Genomic DNA, 19,408 nt, shown 5'->3' with positions numbered 1-19,408 from the left:
CACGAGCAATGCTGTTTGTATGGTTTACATTCTCGGCTTGTTCATTTGCAGATTGCATTATATCGAATTTGGAAAATAGTGGCCAAACTCTTGCATTCTGGGACTGTAGAATAGATTATAATATGCTGAATAAATGCTTTATGAATGTTTTTACTAGAAATGTATGTGTTTGAATCTTTTTTTGCATTGTCTTGTCTTTTATATTATTTGGTTGTTATATGTTCTGTGAAAAGTTCTCTGTGAGCAAAGCACATTAAAATACAATAAATAAATAATAAATGTACATAACATTGTCTGGTTTGTAGGACGAATTTTAAATTGCATTCTACATCCCTGTGTGGCGACCAGATCTGACGACAGTTTAAAAAAAAAAAATAACAACACAATAATTGTGGTAGCTTTCCTTTCCTTGTTTAGTTTGCACTTTAGTCCAGCATGTGGGGTTGGGGGAGGGGAGGGATGTTGCACTGCAGATGCAGAGTAAATGGTGATTTATGGTTTGTTGGTCACTGCGACCCTAAGTGTTGCAATTTGCGACTGGTAGTTGATGTTTCGTGAGTTAGCAGTCATGGGACGAGCAGGCTACCATTTTCCACATCCTTTTGTACTTTAGATGGGGAATTTTAATTGTGCTCTGCAATACCAGGCTAAGATATACGCTGGGCAAACTAGTTTGAGAATAACTCAAACCACCCGAGTTTCAGGTGGTACAAGCAGGGGTCAAGTCCTAAAAACAAAGTGTGGGGCTGACTCATTAACATACCAATTGAATGTGATGTCACCAGAAATTGGCTTATCAAAGTGCCCTATGAAAAAAGTGGGGGGACTTCCGAAAAAGTGGGGGCGCTCCGTCCACCCGCGTGTACCCTGGACGTGCCTTGGGTACAAGGTCATCCTGTGGTCAACAATGAAAGCCCTGCGAGAGGGGACAGGCCACTGTCCTCCCAGCAAGGCTCTTGGAACTGTCCCTGCAGCCCTACTGGGACCTGGCATGGCCCTGCAGGACAGGACAGAGGCCTTGTTAAACGATGTGTCTATCACCAGCTCTATTTTGCTGGAAATAGAATAGGGTGTTTACAAATCTTGGCTTGCTGTGCGGGTGGGGAAGCCCTGGCGTGCAGTGGGCTGGGCGGGGCTATATGGTGTGCTTGGGGGTGGGGGGCAGTGGCCGGTCCATCCCCCAACCCCACAAATACACACTGGCCAAATCTGGGGACAACAGTTTTATTCAAAAGGAAAGAGGGGGGGACTGGGGGTACACAAAGGTACAGACATAGGCTGGACTATATTATTCCATAAAGACAAATTCATGAGGGAAGGGGCTGGTAAGGGAAGGATTAATTTAAAACAAATAACATGATGTTGTTTTCGGGAGTGAAGGGCAAAAAACAATGTGAAAGTTAGGTATGGGTTTCCAAGTAGGCACGCTTGTCAGTCCAGGCGGGTTGCCTGAATCCAACCCAGGTTTTTCGGCAAGCCACACCGGATCCTGTGCATGCAGTGGACATAAAGTGGACGAATTTTCATACTGAATGGTTATCCTGAAAACCGGGTGTCATTTCGGCCACGTTCGACTGGAATCTGTTGGGGAGCAGAAGCGGGAGTTCTTTGAGCCTCAAAGTGAGAACGGGCTGTTGCTTGAGACTTTGGCTTGCGCACTAATAACTGAGAGCGGCAGTTGGGATCATCCATATTCACTGGTAACCTGAATTGACATTCAACCAGATCCTGATGTCATCAGACTCCGTTCTTTTCCTTCAACCCCCTATCCTTGACCCATGCGTCCCGCCCTATTCAAAGTATCCTGAAAGGTCATGCTTGCCTTTAAACCTGAATCCTATTGCCCAGAAAGTTCTAGAAGCATACGTTACCTTGTTATCCAAGCTGTTGGGAAAACATATGGAGAGGCAGTAAAAATGGCAGCAGTTCACTATATAAACCCCAATACCATACCACATAGGCAGTCAAACACCAATCCTCATGGTAAACAGCACTAATGAACAATGCTGGCTACAGTCTCTTTGAGAGGGGAAGTGGCACGCGCTGCTGTTTTGTTACGGCTAGCAGGCCTTTCGGAAGATGTTGCTCTGAGAGAAGATCTCACCAGTATTGTGGCCACCATAAACTCCTACAGAAATGGTGAAAAGTTCATACAACTTGAGGAATTTCCGTAAAACACCATGCAACCCAAGTCAACCTTTTGTCTGGCTAGTTACTTCAGCTGAACTAGCGGAGATCGAGGTCTTGAATTCGATGTCATAAATTGATTTAACTTCATGCTGTTGGGGCGTTAATATGAGCTAGGCGTAAAGGCTAAACACGTGCTTCAAATACAATTTTTTATTAAATTATTTCGTTTTTTAACAAACTTTTTCATTAAGTCCTCCATTTCCATCCTTAAATCCAATTAATTATCTGATAACATCAACAACAAAAAACAAATCAAAGAAAACACAATGGAGCAGGGGATAGGCGTACATACGATATGATACAGCATATATGACGCGCCTACACAAGTGTTTCAAGGCGCGACGAGGCAAGGGGGGGGGAACAGGGGGAAGACAGAGACAACGATCCTACTAGGACAGGTGACATTGAGATTGTGCAAAGGCAGGGAGAGGGGAGTGTGGGGGAGGGGGCAGTGCAGTACACAGGATAACAGTAAAATAAATTAAGACAATAAATAAAAGTGCGGCCAGCTGGTGGCAAGTGCATGGGTAAGTGCAGACGTCAGGTGTCAAGTGTTAGTAGGGCGGTAGGAATACAGAAACAGTCCCCAAGTGCAAGGATTGCAATGGGGCAGTGCAGACGTGCAACTGGCGGGGAAGGGACCTGGGCCCGAAATCAGAAGGGAGCCAGGTAACCAGCGCATATAAAAAACACATTGATGGTGATCTTGCATAAAGTAAAAAAAAGAATTGTTATGCTCCTTGATAACTAATACCATTTGTCATTTGGTTTTAATATAATATGTAAGTATGAGATGGGATTCCATGGGATAATTCAAGTTTGGCTTACATAGAAAAGAGTATTGCAAAGGGTTGGTAATCTGTATTAACTCCATTCAGTATTTACTATGCACCTTATATATTAAATGTCCCGTGTGATAGAACTCACTGTTTAACAAGTGACATTTCTCATACCACGTTTCTTTAGTTGCCACCATACCGATAGCACGCGTATGTGTGCTCGCAAGTTTGTGTTTAAGGGCGTGACTGGTGATTTGGTAACTGTTTGCGGTGGTTTCAACTTTAAAAGTTCAGCACTGGGAATAATGGACAGCGACACGCAGCTGCCACGCCCACATGCACCCGAACTAGCCGCTGAGAGCGAGAGCGAACTGCACATGCGAACTGTGCGCTGCTGTTATCTAGCGAGACGACACAGGGTCATACGTGCATACATGCCAACATTTCAACCCACCTGTGCGGGACATTACGTCCGAAAAATCAGGAAACAAAGCTTTTTCCCATAGGAATGTCTTGGGCAAAGATTTATTTAGGTGGGAGAACGTCAGAAGTGCAGGTGGTGGGGTGACGGGTCAAGGTTTGGAGCCGTCTGACCTGCTCTCACTGGGGACAGGGGCAAGCTTTGTTGAGTGCACTGTCTCTTCAGTGAATGTTTGAAAGGATGTGTAAATTGCTATTAAGAAAAAGTTAAAAGAGTGACTGGTGGGCCAAGGTGTTTATTTGTGTTTGGTGTGGACTGGTCGTAGTGGGCCCGGGCAGGTGCAGCAAGCGCCTCACAAGCCGTAAAACACACATGCAAGGCACGAGTGCTGCGGGAAGCAGCCACGGCAAGGCCCGGCAAAGCCCGCGCGCCTGCTTTAATGACGCAGTGGCCGGCTTATTGCCGTTAACCGTTTACACGCCGCGTCGCAAGGATGGCCGCTGTGTCGATGCTGCATTGCCTCCCCCCACACACACAGAATACACGTCCGGCAACAGATGTGAATCTCTCGCAACAAGTGCACACTGGGAAGGAGCTATCCATCACCCCCCAGAGAGAGCGGCTTTAGCACTCCTAAAATGCACCCCGGACGGCTCGGGCAGGCGCATGCCGCTCGCTTGTCATCTTCGCTTATAGCAGGCGGAAATGTCGAATGGACACTTTACAGGCGGCGTGGGGCGTGCAGAAATGGCACGGTTACCCCACTGCTCATGAATGACTCGAAATACCGACGTTGCATTTCGGACAGAAAGTGAGGGGCCTCGGGACCCTCTCTGGGGTAACGCAGTACATGCCGAGCTGTTGTTGTATATATATATATATATATATATATATATATATATATATATATATATATATATATATATATATATATATATATTATTTATTTTTTACGGACACCATGCGGTATTCCTGGCACACACGGGGAGCTGGGGTAACGATTCCCTTGTACAGGGAAGGGTAAGTATTGTAATACCCAGCGTGCACACACACCGTCCCATTTCTATATCCCCGAAGGCAGCAGTAGCTTCGGAGAGGCGCTGCTGACCCCCCACTTGGGATTCTCTGCTTCCAGGCCTGCCAGTGTGCGTGCTCTTTCTGAGCGGTGTTTACGCTGGCCCGTCAATGCTGCGGAACGACGGCGAGGGGGGGGGGGGGCGGGGGTGGTGCTTTGGACCCGCGTCGGCTCCCGGACAAGGGGTTTCAGGGGCCACCGTGCGGTGCAGCATCGCCCACGCTCACACAGCCCAAGCCCCCGGCAGCTGAGCCGGGCCACTGCGGTAACCCGTGATGTCAACAGCGCAGTGTGGCCTCCACAGACGGCAACATGTGCACCCCTCCCCGCACGCGAGCATGTAACGCGCACCCCTGGAAGCAGGCCCCCTCTTTGGTATTCTGGGGCACTCGCCTTTGCTGCAGAAGCGCCAGAGAGCCTGTCGGAGCCAGGGCCGCCCTCCATCGCGACTGGTAGCCCTGTGCTTTTTCGGAGGGACCCCCCGTGTAAGCCCCACTAGCCCCCGGGCCCCGTGTATTCCAATGAGCGGTGGAAGCCCCCCCGGGTGTTTGTTGCCTCTGGGGGAGGAAGGAGGGGCGGGGGAGTCGTGTGTCAGAGAGGCTCGGGTCGATATGATCTACTACACTGCAGTGCCAGCGTTGTGTGTGTGTGTGTGTGTGTGTGGTGGGGGGGGGATAGGTTCAGGAACCGCTCCTCCGCCTGAGGCCAGCGGCCAAACCAAGGGTCAACCAGGCGCACGTAGACCACCCACGAGCCTCCTCAAAACCTGGGCCGAACCAAATCCGCTGTCGAGGGATGAGGCGAGGGCACAGCAGCACTGCAGAGCCAAAACAACGCAAGTGGGGGCGGGGGGGGGGCACCCTGCCATCCTAGACACCGCCTCGCTCCCAGCAGCGCGGCCCAGTCACCAGTTTGACAACAAGAACGACCATGTTTCGAAACCTTCGCGTGTGCCATTGGCTGATGTCACATGTGCTCCCCACACCCGCTCCAGCCCCAAACACAGCCCCCAGGGAAGCCCTCCTGCTTCAACCGCATCGTGGCAAAGCGGCAGCGCGGTGCCTTGCACGCTCAACGCCGCCTGGCACTGCCAGCCGCCACCGCGCTTCCGTCCACAGTCCCACTTTAACCCTTTGATGACCAGCGGCTTGAGAGGGCGCCAAGGTGCTTACACCTTTCAAGGTGTGCACCCCGAGCCAATGTGCGTGTCAGACACCAGCGTGCCAAGTTAAACCTTGCCTTAAAAGCATGCCAATGCGTTGCCACCTAATCCGAAAGTGCTGCTGGGGACACCTGTGCTGGTGTCCCTGTCATCCGGGCTCTCTCTCCAAGCACTTCCTATTGGACACACGCTTTAACATCGCACCGGGGGCACCCTTTTCATCCAGGGTGGCCAGAGGACGCCGGATGTGTGCCTGCCAACACAAAACACACGCAAAGGCACACATCCCATCCCTCTGGCGCCTGGCCTGTGTGCGCTGCATCCTGAACAGTACCCCTGCCCCCCGCCCCCACCCCCACCTCCCTCCACCACACCACCACAGCAAAGAGGCACTGGGCAGAAAGGTGGCGCGCGTGCACCCGCCCCGCTTACCACTTGTGTTCTTGTTTTTCTTAAGACTCTTGCCACAAAGACACTGCAGCATATGCGTTCCTTTGCTGAAAATGTTCCAAAGAAACCACATTGATTTGGGCGAAAAGCAATCCAGCAGCCTAGACACCCCGAGGACGAAGAAATCCTTGTGGTTGCATAATAGGAGCTTCGGGCTTGTCCTCCGGAACAGCGGCACTAGCTTCACCATAGAAAACGGTGTGCGGCCCCTCGCGTCCCCCACTTGGCGCTCTCGCGGCCTCTCCACCTTCTCGCCCGCTCCGGACCCTCTGGGGAGACCGCTCGAGCGCAAAGCCCTACTTTTGTTTCTATTTTCCCATCCACGGGCCAACCGAGTCACTGTGGGATCCCAGCGATGTTTCTGTGAGTGCGTGTTTTTTTTTCTTTCTTTCTTTCTTTAGACCGACGTTGCGGATTCCACCAAAAGGCCGTGCGATATTTCCGTTCCCAACATGAGAGCCGAAGAGGAAGAGAACGAGGGCCGCTGCAAAGTGCAAAAGTGAAGGCGATTGCCCAGCAGCAGAGGGGCCTCGGGAACTAAGCGGAGGCCGCGAAGACCAAAAAAAGCGCCCCCAAAGCCAAAAAAAGAAACACCTGCAATCGCCTACAAGGACCGGTGGTGTGGGTGCAGGAGGGCGTCAAGGCAAGCCAGAGGGCCAGGCATCTTAGTGGGGGGCAGCTGCCTGTTTGGTCGCCTCCCCGCGAGCAAAAAGAAATAAAAGAGGCAAAACGAAGGACCGCAACCCCCCCTGGGAAGCCAGGCTGCCCTGTGAGTCTCCTAGCATCCGTGCCCGCAGCAGCAGGCTTGTGATGCCACCCTAGTCCCAGGCTCTGCTGCGGCGCCGCTCAGTCCCCTGCCGCCGGGTCTCTGCTGCTGCCTGCGGTGGGCGCTGCTCGGGGGCTCCCGTGCCTGTCCTCGGGCTCTCTCCCTGCTCCGGGCGCCGCGGCCGCCGGTGTGCATTGAGCTCTGGCTGCGGTGGGTGGCCTGCGCCTGCCTGCTCCTCCTCCTCCGCTCCTCTCTGGCTGGCTGCTGACCGTGGTGCTGAAGCTGCTACTGCCGATCCCGGCTCTGGCTCTCGGGTGGGGATGCACCGGGGGCGCGGGGCGGGGGCTGCAGGTTGGCTGCCTGGGAAGCCGAGGCTCGACTGTGACGTGCGGCGGGTGAGATGCCTGAGCCGGCCCGGCGAGGGCAGTGTCAGCGCTGCAGTCTTTCCCGCTCCCTCCCCCCTCCCTCTGTCTGTGCGGCTCCCCTGCCCCCTGCCTGCTGCAGCCTCCTCCCCGCCTCCTCGCTGGGGCTACCCTGCGCCCACCTGTGCCACCCTACAGCCAGCAGAGCGCCCGTTGCTATCTCTCCTTCGTGGTTCTTGTAGTGAATGCATAAGTAAGTGCCTTTTCGTGGGCACGATGGCCATGTGGACTGGGCCACCGGCACGCTCGGTTGGAAATCAAGCACAGTGGTATAGCCTAGGGCTGGTCACAGTAAATAGGAGGACACCAGGGGGAACTTGTTGGACCTGGTATTGAGCAGGAGCTGAGAGGACATCAGTCATACTGTCATTTTTCGGGACCAAATGAGTTACATCACTGAAAGATCAGAACAAAACTACCAATTTCTCTGTCCCTGGTCACCACCTGTCCTTGGCTGGAGTAGTCCAGGATATTGGCCAGAGGAGGTACACTCTAAGACCTCCTTGAGGGCCCAATTCATGGAATTATTTGCGTGGAAAATAGAGTACCTGGGCTCCAAACTGCGCGCAAAATAGCATTCGTCGATTTATGGAATCGAATGCGCAGCACTTTTCAAAGACTTGCGCGGAGTTCGCAGTGGTACGGCACGTCTCTGCAAACTGTCGAGGCCCTTTGCTGTGACTCCACGCAGGCCATAGGTGTGGCTTGCGCAGAGGGCTGGGAAGGGGGTGGAACACCAAGAATGTGGAATCACTTGCTAAAAAATGGGCATGCCTAGGGATGGCCTGCAGGCATTCCCTTGCCCGCCCACAATTGCGCGTCGATCGCGAAACCTCTTGGCCACGAAATGGCCAGGCAAGTCCTTCATATGATCCGCCACCCGAACCAAAGGCAGGTAGGTGTAAGTACACTTGCATGTAGTATTTACAGGGCAGAGGTGGGTTTGCATGTCGGATTTCGGGGTGCATGTATGCAACCGGTTACTTAGGGATGCACGTAAGCAGTGCAGCATGGTGCAGGAACGGTTTACGGGGGTTTGTACGCAGATTTTCCACGTTCAGACCGAGATACAATTTTTCATACACAGGTTGTTGGGGTGCCAGAAACAGTTATGGGGGACCCTGCGCAGGGTGCTCGAGATGCAAACCGCTTGCGGGGGACCCCACACACTATTTGAAGGATGCGTGTATTTGCGCCTAAGGGAGCATGCAAATCTGGCTGATCAGGCTATTTATGCTTTGCGTGTGGGCGTGTCAGGTGCATTCCGGCTGCGACTTGCGAATATGGTTACTTTGTGCGAAAAATTCCATGAATACTCATGGTGCACATTTTTTAATCTGTGCTCTGGCTCACACAGTGTCCTTCTCGGAGCACGGCCCTTGCAGGATTTCTGTGCACATTTCCATGAATCGGGCCCTATATCACAACAAGACAACACTAATAAATAAAAAAATACAGCAGGTGTCAAAATATCACAAGCCCACCCCCCGTGTAAACAGCGAATATAGGGGGCTTTGTTCAGAACTTTTAGGCTGTGTTAGACTTCAAAAATACGAAGTATTCCCCACAAAAGGGAGACCGCATTCCTGCAAATTTTCCCAGTGTTGACAATGCTAGCGTGAACATGCCAATACTTACTTTCTGCTTTAATATTCCGGCATAATAATACACTGGGTTTTGATGTAATCGTGCAATATATGAAAGTTGGGTGCCATTACCCACGTTAACTTGGAAAGTCTGCATAACATACTTCTCAACAACACTAGCGATCGAGCGACCGAGCGCTGTGCAAGATTCAATGCCGTAGGGACACACTTCCACAGTATTCACAAACAGACTCCTTAATCCACCAATCACAGTGCGTTCATACTGAATCGACCAGGAAGTGCTGCCCCAGTCCAGCTTCAGCCAATTGAGCACTGGCTTCGCGTGACACACCCACAGTCGCTCGACTGTCATGACTCAGCACTCAGGACGCTGAAATATCCTCGGCAGCATTCACTCGCGGTCACTGCGAAGGCGTGCTGCAACAGTGAGGCATTCACGATTTTGCATGCTGTTTTTAGGTCATTTCTGAATTTTGAACTTTTACTTATCATCGTCGCTCATACTGAAAGACATTGCAAATAAGTTCTGCCGATAGGGTTGATAGTGAATAACAACACACTAACCCAGTCACTTTGTTTTCTCACTGGGGCCCTCCAGCTCGTGCACCACAGCGAGTACAGCTGAACTCAATGCCACACACGTACTCAGGACGTTTGAAGATCAATTGAAATACAGTCAATTCAGACGCAAACTTCTCCACCAGAGGTATGAGATAATTCATTCAAATACCTCTTCTAGCTAAAACCAGTTTTGAGCTATGAAAGAGATAGATTTTTTATTTTTTATTTTATTTTCTCTATTCTGCCCTAGAAAATGTACAAAGGACAGCGAGTGGTTATGCCCTAGGGACCTCGGGTTCCATGATGCACCTTTCTTACCAGTGGAAGACCCCAACCCATGCCTAAGTGGGTCTTTTCCGATTTGGTCCGTGCCCAGAATCAGGGTAAGGACGTTATCCCCACTGGGTCTTTATTTTTGTTGCAAAACCAAAACATCCTTTTAGATTTAGACTAATGCCACACCAACTGAAAACATTCCTTAAACAAACCTTTTTCTTTTTCTATTTTCTTCTTGTCTGCCTCCACACAGGGTTAACTTGGTTCCCTATCTTCTCGTGTTCCCGCCCTTAGGAAGGCTTCAGTAAAATTTACATGCCCAGCAGGGTGCTGATCCGAAGCGTACAGTGGATGTTCTAACTGCATCCATGATAGGAAGACTCCCTTTTCTTTGGAACTTATTTTGAAGTTCATTTCATACCAATGTTGGACAATGCAACCACCTAGGCACTAATATATTTGTGCAGATGTTTAGGGTGTCTTTTCCTTTCTCTAAACATCACCACGTCGGCAGACCTGCTTTTATGAACTAGCGGCACCTGCTATATAGAATTTTGGGCCTTAGAATTTCCCTTTTTCATTCTGGAAATTTGCCTTTTCATTTTTGTACTATTTGTATTTATAGACTTATTGGTTTATTCACTGTTTATATCCAATTATTTGCAACAATTGAACCAAATGTCTCTCTTTTAATCTTTTCTTCTGCTTCATCACTTTAGATTGTATATTCACATTTATGTATATTTTTCTTGTAAATGCAAAATAAATTACATTGACAAAATTAAGGAATGTTCTCAGAGAAAAAATTCTGTGGCAAAAAAAAATACTGATATCCGCAGTACAGGATACAAAACAAATTAAGTTGCTTTGAATTCAACAATAACTTTTTCTTTTACGTAGCACAGTGGATACTTCTGGTTTAACATTAAATATATTTCACAAAGTCCCAATCCACTGTATGCTTTAAGGGACTACCCCGATTCAACTTTTTGTATGAAGTGTTGACAATGCTAGGCCTGGCTTTGTAGGAGAGTTTTATTCTGTGGCAGAATGTGCCAGGGAATGGCAGTGGCAAACTTGCTTTCAAGTGGTGCTAACTTGAGAAGTAAGTCACTCTAAGGGACTGACAATCTTAAAAGATGCTGGGAATTGTCGTTTTGACAGGTCAGGAGCCATGAGATTGAATGATTTGACCACAAACGCACACGTTGGTTAAGTGGTGAGTCACAACCAAAACACTTTTCTAGTTAGCTGAGAAACTTGCCATCTCTTGAGGCCAGTGCAACCCACCACCAGAAGCCACAACATCGCCATGCTGAAAACAATGGACTGCAGGAGGGAAACCACCAGGGAACAGCCCTTTTCCTACTATGTAGCCTGTTGCTGCGACAAGTTAGCAATTCAGAATGGACTGGCTGCGCCATCTTAGACTTCAGGAAGGGCCTGGAGGACCTGCTCTTCAAAGAACATCTCCCCAAACAAACATTGCTCCACTCAACCCTTTCACCCCCTCTGGAATTCCATTCCTCCTCAGCTTCCCCTACCGGAGGAGCCTGTAAAATAGCTCAGCGGGTTGAGGGCTTCCTGCTATTATTTGTGTGTGACCTGCAGGTTGTTGGTTTGAATCTCATCAAGGCCAACTCAGCCTTTCATGCTACTGAGGTTGTAAATGAATATCAATTTTGGTTGTGGGTCAAAAATGTAGCAGTAAGCACCCGATCCATGGGTGGTAATGGCCCCAGGAAATTACCACCAAGTACAACCCTACGGAAGGGGGGCTTAACACTATTAGCACCTTTTTCACAGGCTGTGGAGGGGCTACGTGGAAAGTATTTCCATTCAGTGAACGGGCTGCATCACAGTGTCCCGTTCATTGAATGAAAATACTTTCCCAACATGGCCGCCATGGAACAGGAAGGTGGGGCTCCATACCGAGCCCCTTTTCCATTTATTGGGTTGCCACAACAGAGCGGAAGTAGCCGCAGCTGAGGTGCCTCTACCTCAATCAGGTAAGTCGGGAGGGGAGAGGGATTAGAACAAAAATAGAAGAGAGGGTGGGGGAAGATGGTGGGCGGGGGAATCAGCTATCAAGCAGCTCGGACCACGAGCTCGGATCGATTGATTCAGCCAGCATTCCTAGACTCCTGATTGGCTGGCTCCCGCCAGCAGGGTTGTATGTATATGAATATACAGCACTTTGACGAAAGAGTTATATAAAGAACAAATCATTCTAATTACCCACCCAGCTCCTCTGCTACCACTGCACTCAACTTGTAATCCATGGGTGCATCCACTTTGTGCAGCACTCCGGTGCTTCCCTGCTAGATTTGCGCTTTATATACTCCATACAGACATACAATCTGGCATTTCAGGACAGTCAGCCATTTACCCACTTTCCCACATTGTTACTTCGTTCTTGTTATACAGCAAGGTTCAATTATTTGGGAAGGTTTGACATTTTCTAAAACCAAAAGTAAACCCCTGTTCAGTAGAACGGACTTGGAAAGTTACCAACCAACATGACAATATTTCAAAAAGTAATCCTTGCAAAAAAATATTATGCAAAAGTAGGGTGATAGTAGCTTTTATTTTCTATAATAAATGGAAGTATAGAAGTACCATCATCCTAATTGATGTGACTCTAAGAAACAAACTCATCTTGATTTGCTAATGTATTCTAAAGAATTAAATATACCCAAGTAAAGAAACTATGGAACGCGGTCACCTGTTTATAGTCATTGTTTAACACGTTCTTGCAGATTGTTAATGATGTGAACAAATGCTTTTGAAATTATATGGCGGGAACGGGTGAATTTTTCGGTCAAATAAGCAGACATAAACATTAAGCTTGCAAAGGTCTATGACTTATGTCATAACTCTCATGTCTAGGCCACTTCCTCTCAAATGGCCGACTTGATAGGAAAGAGCATGCAGCAGGTGAAACCATGTCTCTAGAATATGAGAAGGTAAAGCTTTTCACTGAAGTCAGCACATTATTAAGCAGTGATATAAGATGGTATCTTACTGGGATGTGATTTCTTCGAATATATTTCTCCTAATGGAGATTTCACCGAAACCATTTCACTGAAAAAGCGAAATCTACTTTTTATTTTTTCTATTTCATTTTTAATGTAAGGGGAGACCTCACAGCTTCCCACCCCTCCATACCCTAACTTATACCCTTACCCCACACGCCACCTAATATGCATTACACATGTACCATTTCCCCTACCATTTTCGATAAAATATATTCAGTGAAATCTCATTAGGGGAAATGGTATTCGGTGAGATCTACGGTAACACCATACCACACCGTGCACCACAGCCAGGAATTCTGGTGGATCTTAAAGAGATGGATGCAAAGAAAAACCTTCAGTTTAAACAATACAACACTCCAATACGTATATTCAAGCAACTGTATTATTGCTTGGTCAAATAGCCTCAAATTCTCACGTCATCTCCAAAAATCTCCTTATTTTACCCCTGAGACTGACCCAATAAGGGGTTATCAAAAAGGTCACCAAAATGTTCAAACACATACTACATACTAGATATTTAAACATAGATAAATCTCAATGCGACACGATAAGAACCATTGTAAAAAACACAGTAACATATAACATCTTAGAAAGAAGAAAAAAAAGAGCAAATGAGGATGGAGACTCATTCTTGAAGTTCTGCTAGGTTGTAAGCATTCATAACTCATCATTAGTACCTCTAAATATGGGCTTACTAAACCCACTTTAGAGGAGGGGTTTGGTATCAACTGTGACATCACCTAGCATGTCAAGATGGATCACCTCTTCTACATTGTAGAAGTGACTGCATGTCTAATTTGTGGATAGTTAAATAATAAAAAAAAAAAATCTTCAAAAAAAGTATCAAATGTCTCATTCGTAAAAAACGATGAAGATTGCATGGTGGTTAACTCGTCACCATTCCAAGAGCAGATAGAACAATGAACAAAAAAGAATTACAATTTGTGCTGTTTGATGTTTGATGTCTGTTGGGGGGGTGTTCTGTTGCCGCGTGCAAGTGGCTTAGTTGGTATGCAAATCAAGCTTGAGCGTAGAGTTTGAGAATTTTAGTGCAGGAAGTATAGGGAGGGCCTGGTGGGCAACTTGGAACAGGCGTCCCAGGTGACCTCGAAAATGTCTCGGTAGAGGCGTCCCTTTGGAAACGTCTCAGCAACAATTCCCTTTCGGAAAAGGTTCTTGAGAGGAATTATCTGAGGCACCCTGATGTGGCTGGTATCGCTGCCAGTGGACAGTGTGCAGGGATTTGTCCTGGACAGGGGTATGGGCAGGGTCAGACTGGGACAAGAAATAGGCCAGTCACCCAAAAAAAGTGACACACCCCTCGCCTCAAAAACGTGGCCCACCACTCGCCTTATGACCCTTGACCTCTGATGACATCACCGGAAGTGATGTCATTGGACCCCACCCCAAAGTGACATCCCGGGAAGCGATGAAACACGACCTTTCACCCCTTGACAAAACAGGAAAGTCATCAAATGGCATTGTTCCTAAGTACACTACGAAAAATATGGTTACGATATCACTGTAAAGTGATATATATATTTCATAGAAGAATGGATCACCATATGCATCATTAATATCTGTGTGTATAGGCCCATATTACCAAATTACTGTGATTGCATGCAGGCGTCTAAGGCCAAATGATACTATGTTATTGTATAGCACCTACTCTTAAGCTCTTTTTTATAGAACAAATATGCATACAATATCACCCAACCTGTGTTGGTACTCATTTATCGACCTAAGAAGGATGAAAGGCTTTTTGAAAAAAAAAAAAGAAAGAAAATGTATATATATATATTTAGAATCCGGCCCCCACTCCCCAGGGGCGATTAAGGCCGAGGAGCCAATCCGACCCTGTGTATGGGAACACATGTACGAGTGGAAGACAAAAGGAGCATGTATGAGTGGGTACCCAGTAGACAGTGGGAAATAATAGTTTCTGAGGAGAGTTCAGCCTATGGATTCCTGGTGGGGTCAATTCGGCACGCTGCCAGGTCAAGGAGAAATTCACTGCAATTACATTGGGCATAAGGGGGAAAAATCATAGTAGGGCATTTGGTACCAGGGGCAAAATCACTGCAGGACACTAGAGAGCAACAGCACAGAGGGGCACACATCTAGTGGGGAACTCAGTAGAGAAACTGCAGTGGGGAGAATGTACAGTGGCATTCATGGGAGAACATCTCAGCAGGTAGAATCACGCTAAGGCAGCTGGGGAGCAGGATTGCAAAAGGTAGAAATTAAAATGATGAGCTGGTTAGAGAGCGGTGCAAACAAGCAAGCCACACATGTCAAGGCATAACAAAGTCTAGCAAAGCATGCTAAGGGCACTTGAAGTCATGAAAGACCTGAACAATCATGAGAGTTACAGCAAAGCATGCCTTAACAAAGAAAAAGAAAAAAATGAGTTACCATTCTACACGCCTTCCACTGGCTTCTGCAGACAGGATACATGGGGCTCATTATGAGTTGGGCACTAATACAACAGTAATTATGCCTTGGCAGAATATCATTACCGCAGTGATGTCATACAAATTACTGCCATATTACTGCTTGGCGGGAGCGCGCACTCACCATTGGCGGTACGGTCAGGCGGAATTACTGCCGAAATTGAGTTCACAATGGTAATTGCGCCTCTATCTGGCAGAATTTCTGTTGCCACCGTACATGCGATGCTAATTAAGCCGGCGGAATTCCAGCCGGCGGAAGTAACGTCATCGCCTTAAAGGGAAGCACAGTGGCGGTCATCCTGAACAACTCAATCCCATCGGAATGTAGCACTTTCTGTAGCATCCAGACCAACAGGACAGTGAAATCATGCCCAAGGATAAATCCATGAGGAAGATGCTAGACCACAGACTGAGGAACCAAAAGTTCAGTGAGGCAGAGATACAGGTCCTCACTGTCGAGGTGGTGGCCCATGCCAAGGAGCTAAATGGCTCACAGCACCACAAAACATCAGTGCAACGAAAGGTAGCCACCTGGCCGGGTATCAGTGTTTGTTTGTTTGTTTTATTGATTTATATAGCGCTCCGAACCCGAATGAATCTGGCCGTATTGCATAAGGTTACAATATTACAGTTGTACATAATCATAAGGCTACACGTTTACAAATCATAATTGCAGACAGTACAGGCAAAAATGTACAACGCAAGACAAAAGTACAATACAGTATATTACAGAAAAGTACATGTGAGGTTAATGACGTTAGTTAAACGCTTAGCGGGGGGAATGTGAAGCAGTTTGCAGTAAGTCAGAAGCTATCCTAGACATGTCATTGGTCCTTCGCCGAAAGCCAACTAATGGTGCTTCTCCTGAAGTTGGGGAAGGAGTGATTCGATCTCAGAGAGAGAGGGAGGGTGTTCCACAGCTGAGCCGCCATAAACGGGAAACTGCCCCACCCCTGCTTTTTTAGTTTGTATCTGGGAACTACCAGGCTGAATGAGTTAGCCGACCTGGTGGGACGTGATAAGGATTTTATGACCATTTTCTCAGTGAGGTAAAGTGGGGCCGCATGATTAAGACATATGTGGGATAATTAGACTGTTTTAAGCTGAATTTTGTCTTTGATGGATAGCCATTTGTTCTGTCTCCTTGTCTCCGAGATATGTTCTCTCCTTGATATACTTTGGGCAGTTCTCAATGCATTATTTTGGAGAATTTGGAGTTTATTGACAATGTGCTTACTCGCACCTAAGTAGGGGGAATTGCAATAATCCAATTTTGAAAGGCTGAGGGCTCTGGCTAGGATGATACAACTTTCATTAGAAAGAAAGGGTTTGCAGGCATGTAACATCTTACAAGTATTTGCTGTAGTAGAGGCCGTGACATTGACTAGTTTGCTTAGGTTCAGAGTGGAATCTATGTAAAATCCTAGCGTTTTAACTTCTTTTAGCACTTTAATGTTATTCCCGTTAATGTTCAATGAGGCGTAATTGTTGCTAAGTTTGCTGAGGTGCGCTGAAGCTCCTAGTATCAGGAGCTCAGTTTTATTATCATTCAGGCAGAGGCCATGGGTGGCCATCCATGCCTGGATGATTAGGTGCATTTTATTCACTAGGGCCACGTCAGTATCATAGTCTCATGTAAGGGGTAAGACGATCTGGGTGTCATCTGCGTAATTAGAGTTGGTGACACCCAGATGGTCAAGATGGTTGAACAATGGCTTTGTGAAGATTTGATACATTGTTGGTGAAACACAGGAGCCTTGAGGTACTCCACATGTTATTGGGATGGGGTCTAATAAAAACAGCAGTGTTGTTTTCCCTTTGTATTTAAGTTTGTCAATCTGGGACATTAGATCAATTAGCACAGTTTCAGTGCCATGCTGTGGCCTAAAGCCCAATTGTCGAATCCCTAAGAGGTGATTGGTCTCCAGATATTCCTGGATCTAGAGGTAGGCCACTTTCTCTAATATCTTGAATAGGAACGGGACCGTTATAATCGGTCTATAGTTTGTGGGGACAGTGGGGTCCAGCGATTGTTTTTTTAGGAGGGGTAAGACCCAAGACTCCTTAAGGGTGCTGGTTACAGAACCGGATGCGAAGGAGGCGTTGATTAATTTTGAGATAAACAGTGCCAAGTCTCTGGCTGCATCTTTAATTATCTGGGCAGGGCATCTGTCTCCCTGGCACTTTGAGGGCTTAAGAGAAGCAATAATAAGTTCTTCCTCACGTATGGTAACTCAGGAAAATTTGAAGCGTTGATGAGGTTTAGCAGGGTTTGCTTGGGTACTATGCTGTGTATCTATGTTAGGTAGGTGCGATTTATTGTCTGAAAGTTTGTTTTGAAGGAGGACAATTTTGTTGGTAAGAGCATTCTGGATGTTATTACATCAGAGTTTGTCCTTCAGGGAGATATCAGTCGGAGGGATAGGAGCTTCCAATTCCCTAAGAATATTTTTTTTTTATTGTTGTTTTGGTTCAGAGATTAATCTGACCTTTCAACAAGTACATACACAAATAGATAAGATAAATAACTTAGTTTAGAAGGAAAAAAATCAAATATTTTCAGAATCACATCATTTAGATTATTTACATTTAGATTCTTCCTTATTTCACATTTGAGGCATGGTGAGCTTATCATTATATACATAGTCATTGTATTCAATTAAAAAAAAGTGCTAATTCATTTTTGATGGAATATCAAAATTTTCATCTGGCACAAGTTTCCTAATTGGCTTCGGCATCACATGATTAAGATATTTTACAGTTGCATATCTTATAGATTTCGAACCTCCCACAAATAGTCTCATCCATAGCTCTTCCATATCTAATACATAATTACTGTCAAACAAATGTTTGAAGTAACATATTCGTACAAACAATAAGGCTCGACATTCCACTATTAGGTGTTTCAAGGTCTCATTACAGGTCATGCAGAAGCAACATTGAATGTCTTCTTTTGGGGTTTTACCCCATTTTGCCATAATTTCTTTTGTTGGCCAAATATTTAGCCTAAATCTCAAGAAATCCGAGCGCTGATATGGACTCGGAGATTGAATCAGATATTTTTCAATTTGTCCACGACATTTATAATTATATGGATCTTTTGTAAATTTTTGCAGTGTCAAGCAAGCCATTCTTGTTTTAATCCAATCATTGTTCCAAAGATTAGTTTTTGCTTTGTCAGGGTTCTCAATTAGAAGTTCATTAGTAATGTTTGCAGCATTCATAATTTTATAAGCAAACGTACGCCAGCTCCTTGGAAATTTGTCATTTGAGTATGACAAGTAATTAGACAGCCTAAAAAGTAGACCGTTTCTGTTCTCTTTCATTATACATTTTCTGAGTAGCTGACACATTTTCCACTTATATATGGCATACATTGAGAGCAAACCCAGCTCATGTCTAATAATACACATAGATTCAGACATAGGCATCATCAAGGCTTTTTTCCAATAGGTGCTGTCAAATTTTAACCAATAGGAATAGGACTGGCATTTCTTAGTCTCCGATCCATACAATATAGTGGGTATATACTTTTGTTTATAATAAACCATTAAAGGATTGATTGAAAATTTGCAATATTTTTTGCGAATCAAGGACATCTGAGACAGAGCTGTTTTTTGTTTTATCTGTAGTTGTTCCTCATATGGTTTGTCTGAGATGTAATCATTGACGCAAATACCCAGATATATGTAAGAGTGTACAACCTTCAACGGAACTTTCTGTAGATACCATTGTTTATCTTTTTGGCTCTTTCTTTTTTCTCCAAATTGGATGACTTGAGTCTTCGTCAAGTTGATGGTAATAGAATTTTTGCTCGCATAAATATCTAGTGTGTTTAACATGTTACGCAAGCCAATTGGTGTTTGAGAAATGAGGACCATGTCATCCGCATAGAGAAGGTAATTAATTTTTGAGCCTTGAAGTTTCACCGGATCAGTAATAACATTAGTGAAGCCAGTTCCAATGTCCCAGATGAAAAAGTTAAATAAGGCAGATGCCAGAAGGCCTTCAAGCCACGAGCCGTTTTTATTGGAGCAGACAGTAAGCCAAGATTGTTTAGCCTAATTTGTATGGATGTATTAGAGTGAAACTCAACAATCCATTTTAATATGTTCCAAGGGCATTTTAGATCTAACAGTTTCTTAAAAAGCAATTCTCTTGGGACAAGATCGAATGCAGATCTAAAATCAACAAAAGCGGCGTAAGTT

At 46.2% G+C, this 19,408-nt stretch overlaps 1 protein-coding gene across 1 annotated transcript in view; it reads right to left on the bottom strand.

Moving 5' to 3' along the window:
* FGF14 (fibroblast growth factor 14) overlaps positions 1 to 6,267 on the bottom strand; it is a 1,600,952-nt gene extending 1,594,685 nt beyond the window's left edge. The window contains exon 1 of the mRNA XM_069636997.1: positions 6,060 to 6,267. Coding sequence (XP_069493098.1) covers positions 6,060 to 6,267 — 208 coding nt within the window. The remainder of the gene's footprint in view (positions 1 to 6,059) is intronic.
* Positions 6,268 to 19,408: the final 13,141 nt, after the last annotated feature.

The sequence above is a fragment of the Ambystoma mexicanum genome, chromosome 7p (assembly GCF_040938575.1).
Source record: "Ambystoma mexicanum isolate Mex_15411 chromosome 7p, UKY_AmexF1_1, whole genome shotgun sequence".
Classification (NCBI taxonomy): domain Eukaryota; kingdom Metazoa; phylum Chordata; class Amphibia; order Caudata; family Ambystomatidae; genus Ambystoma; species Ambystoma mexicanum.
This window is presented reverse-complemented; position numbering and strand designations above follow the sequence as displayed.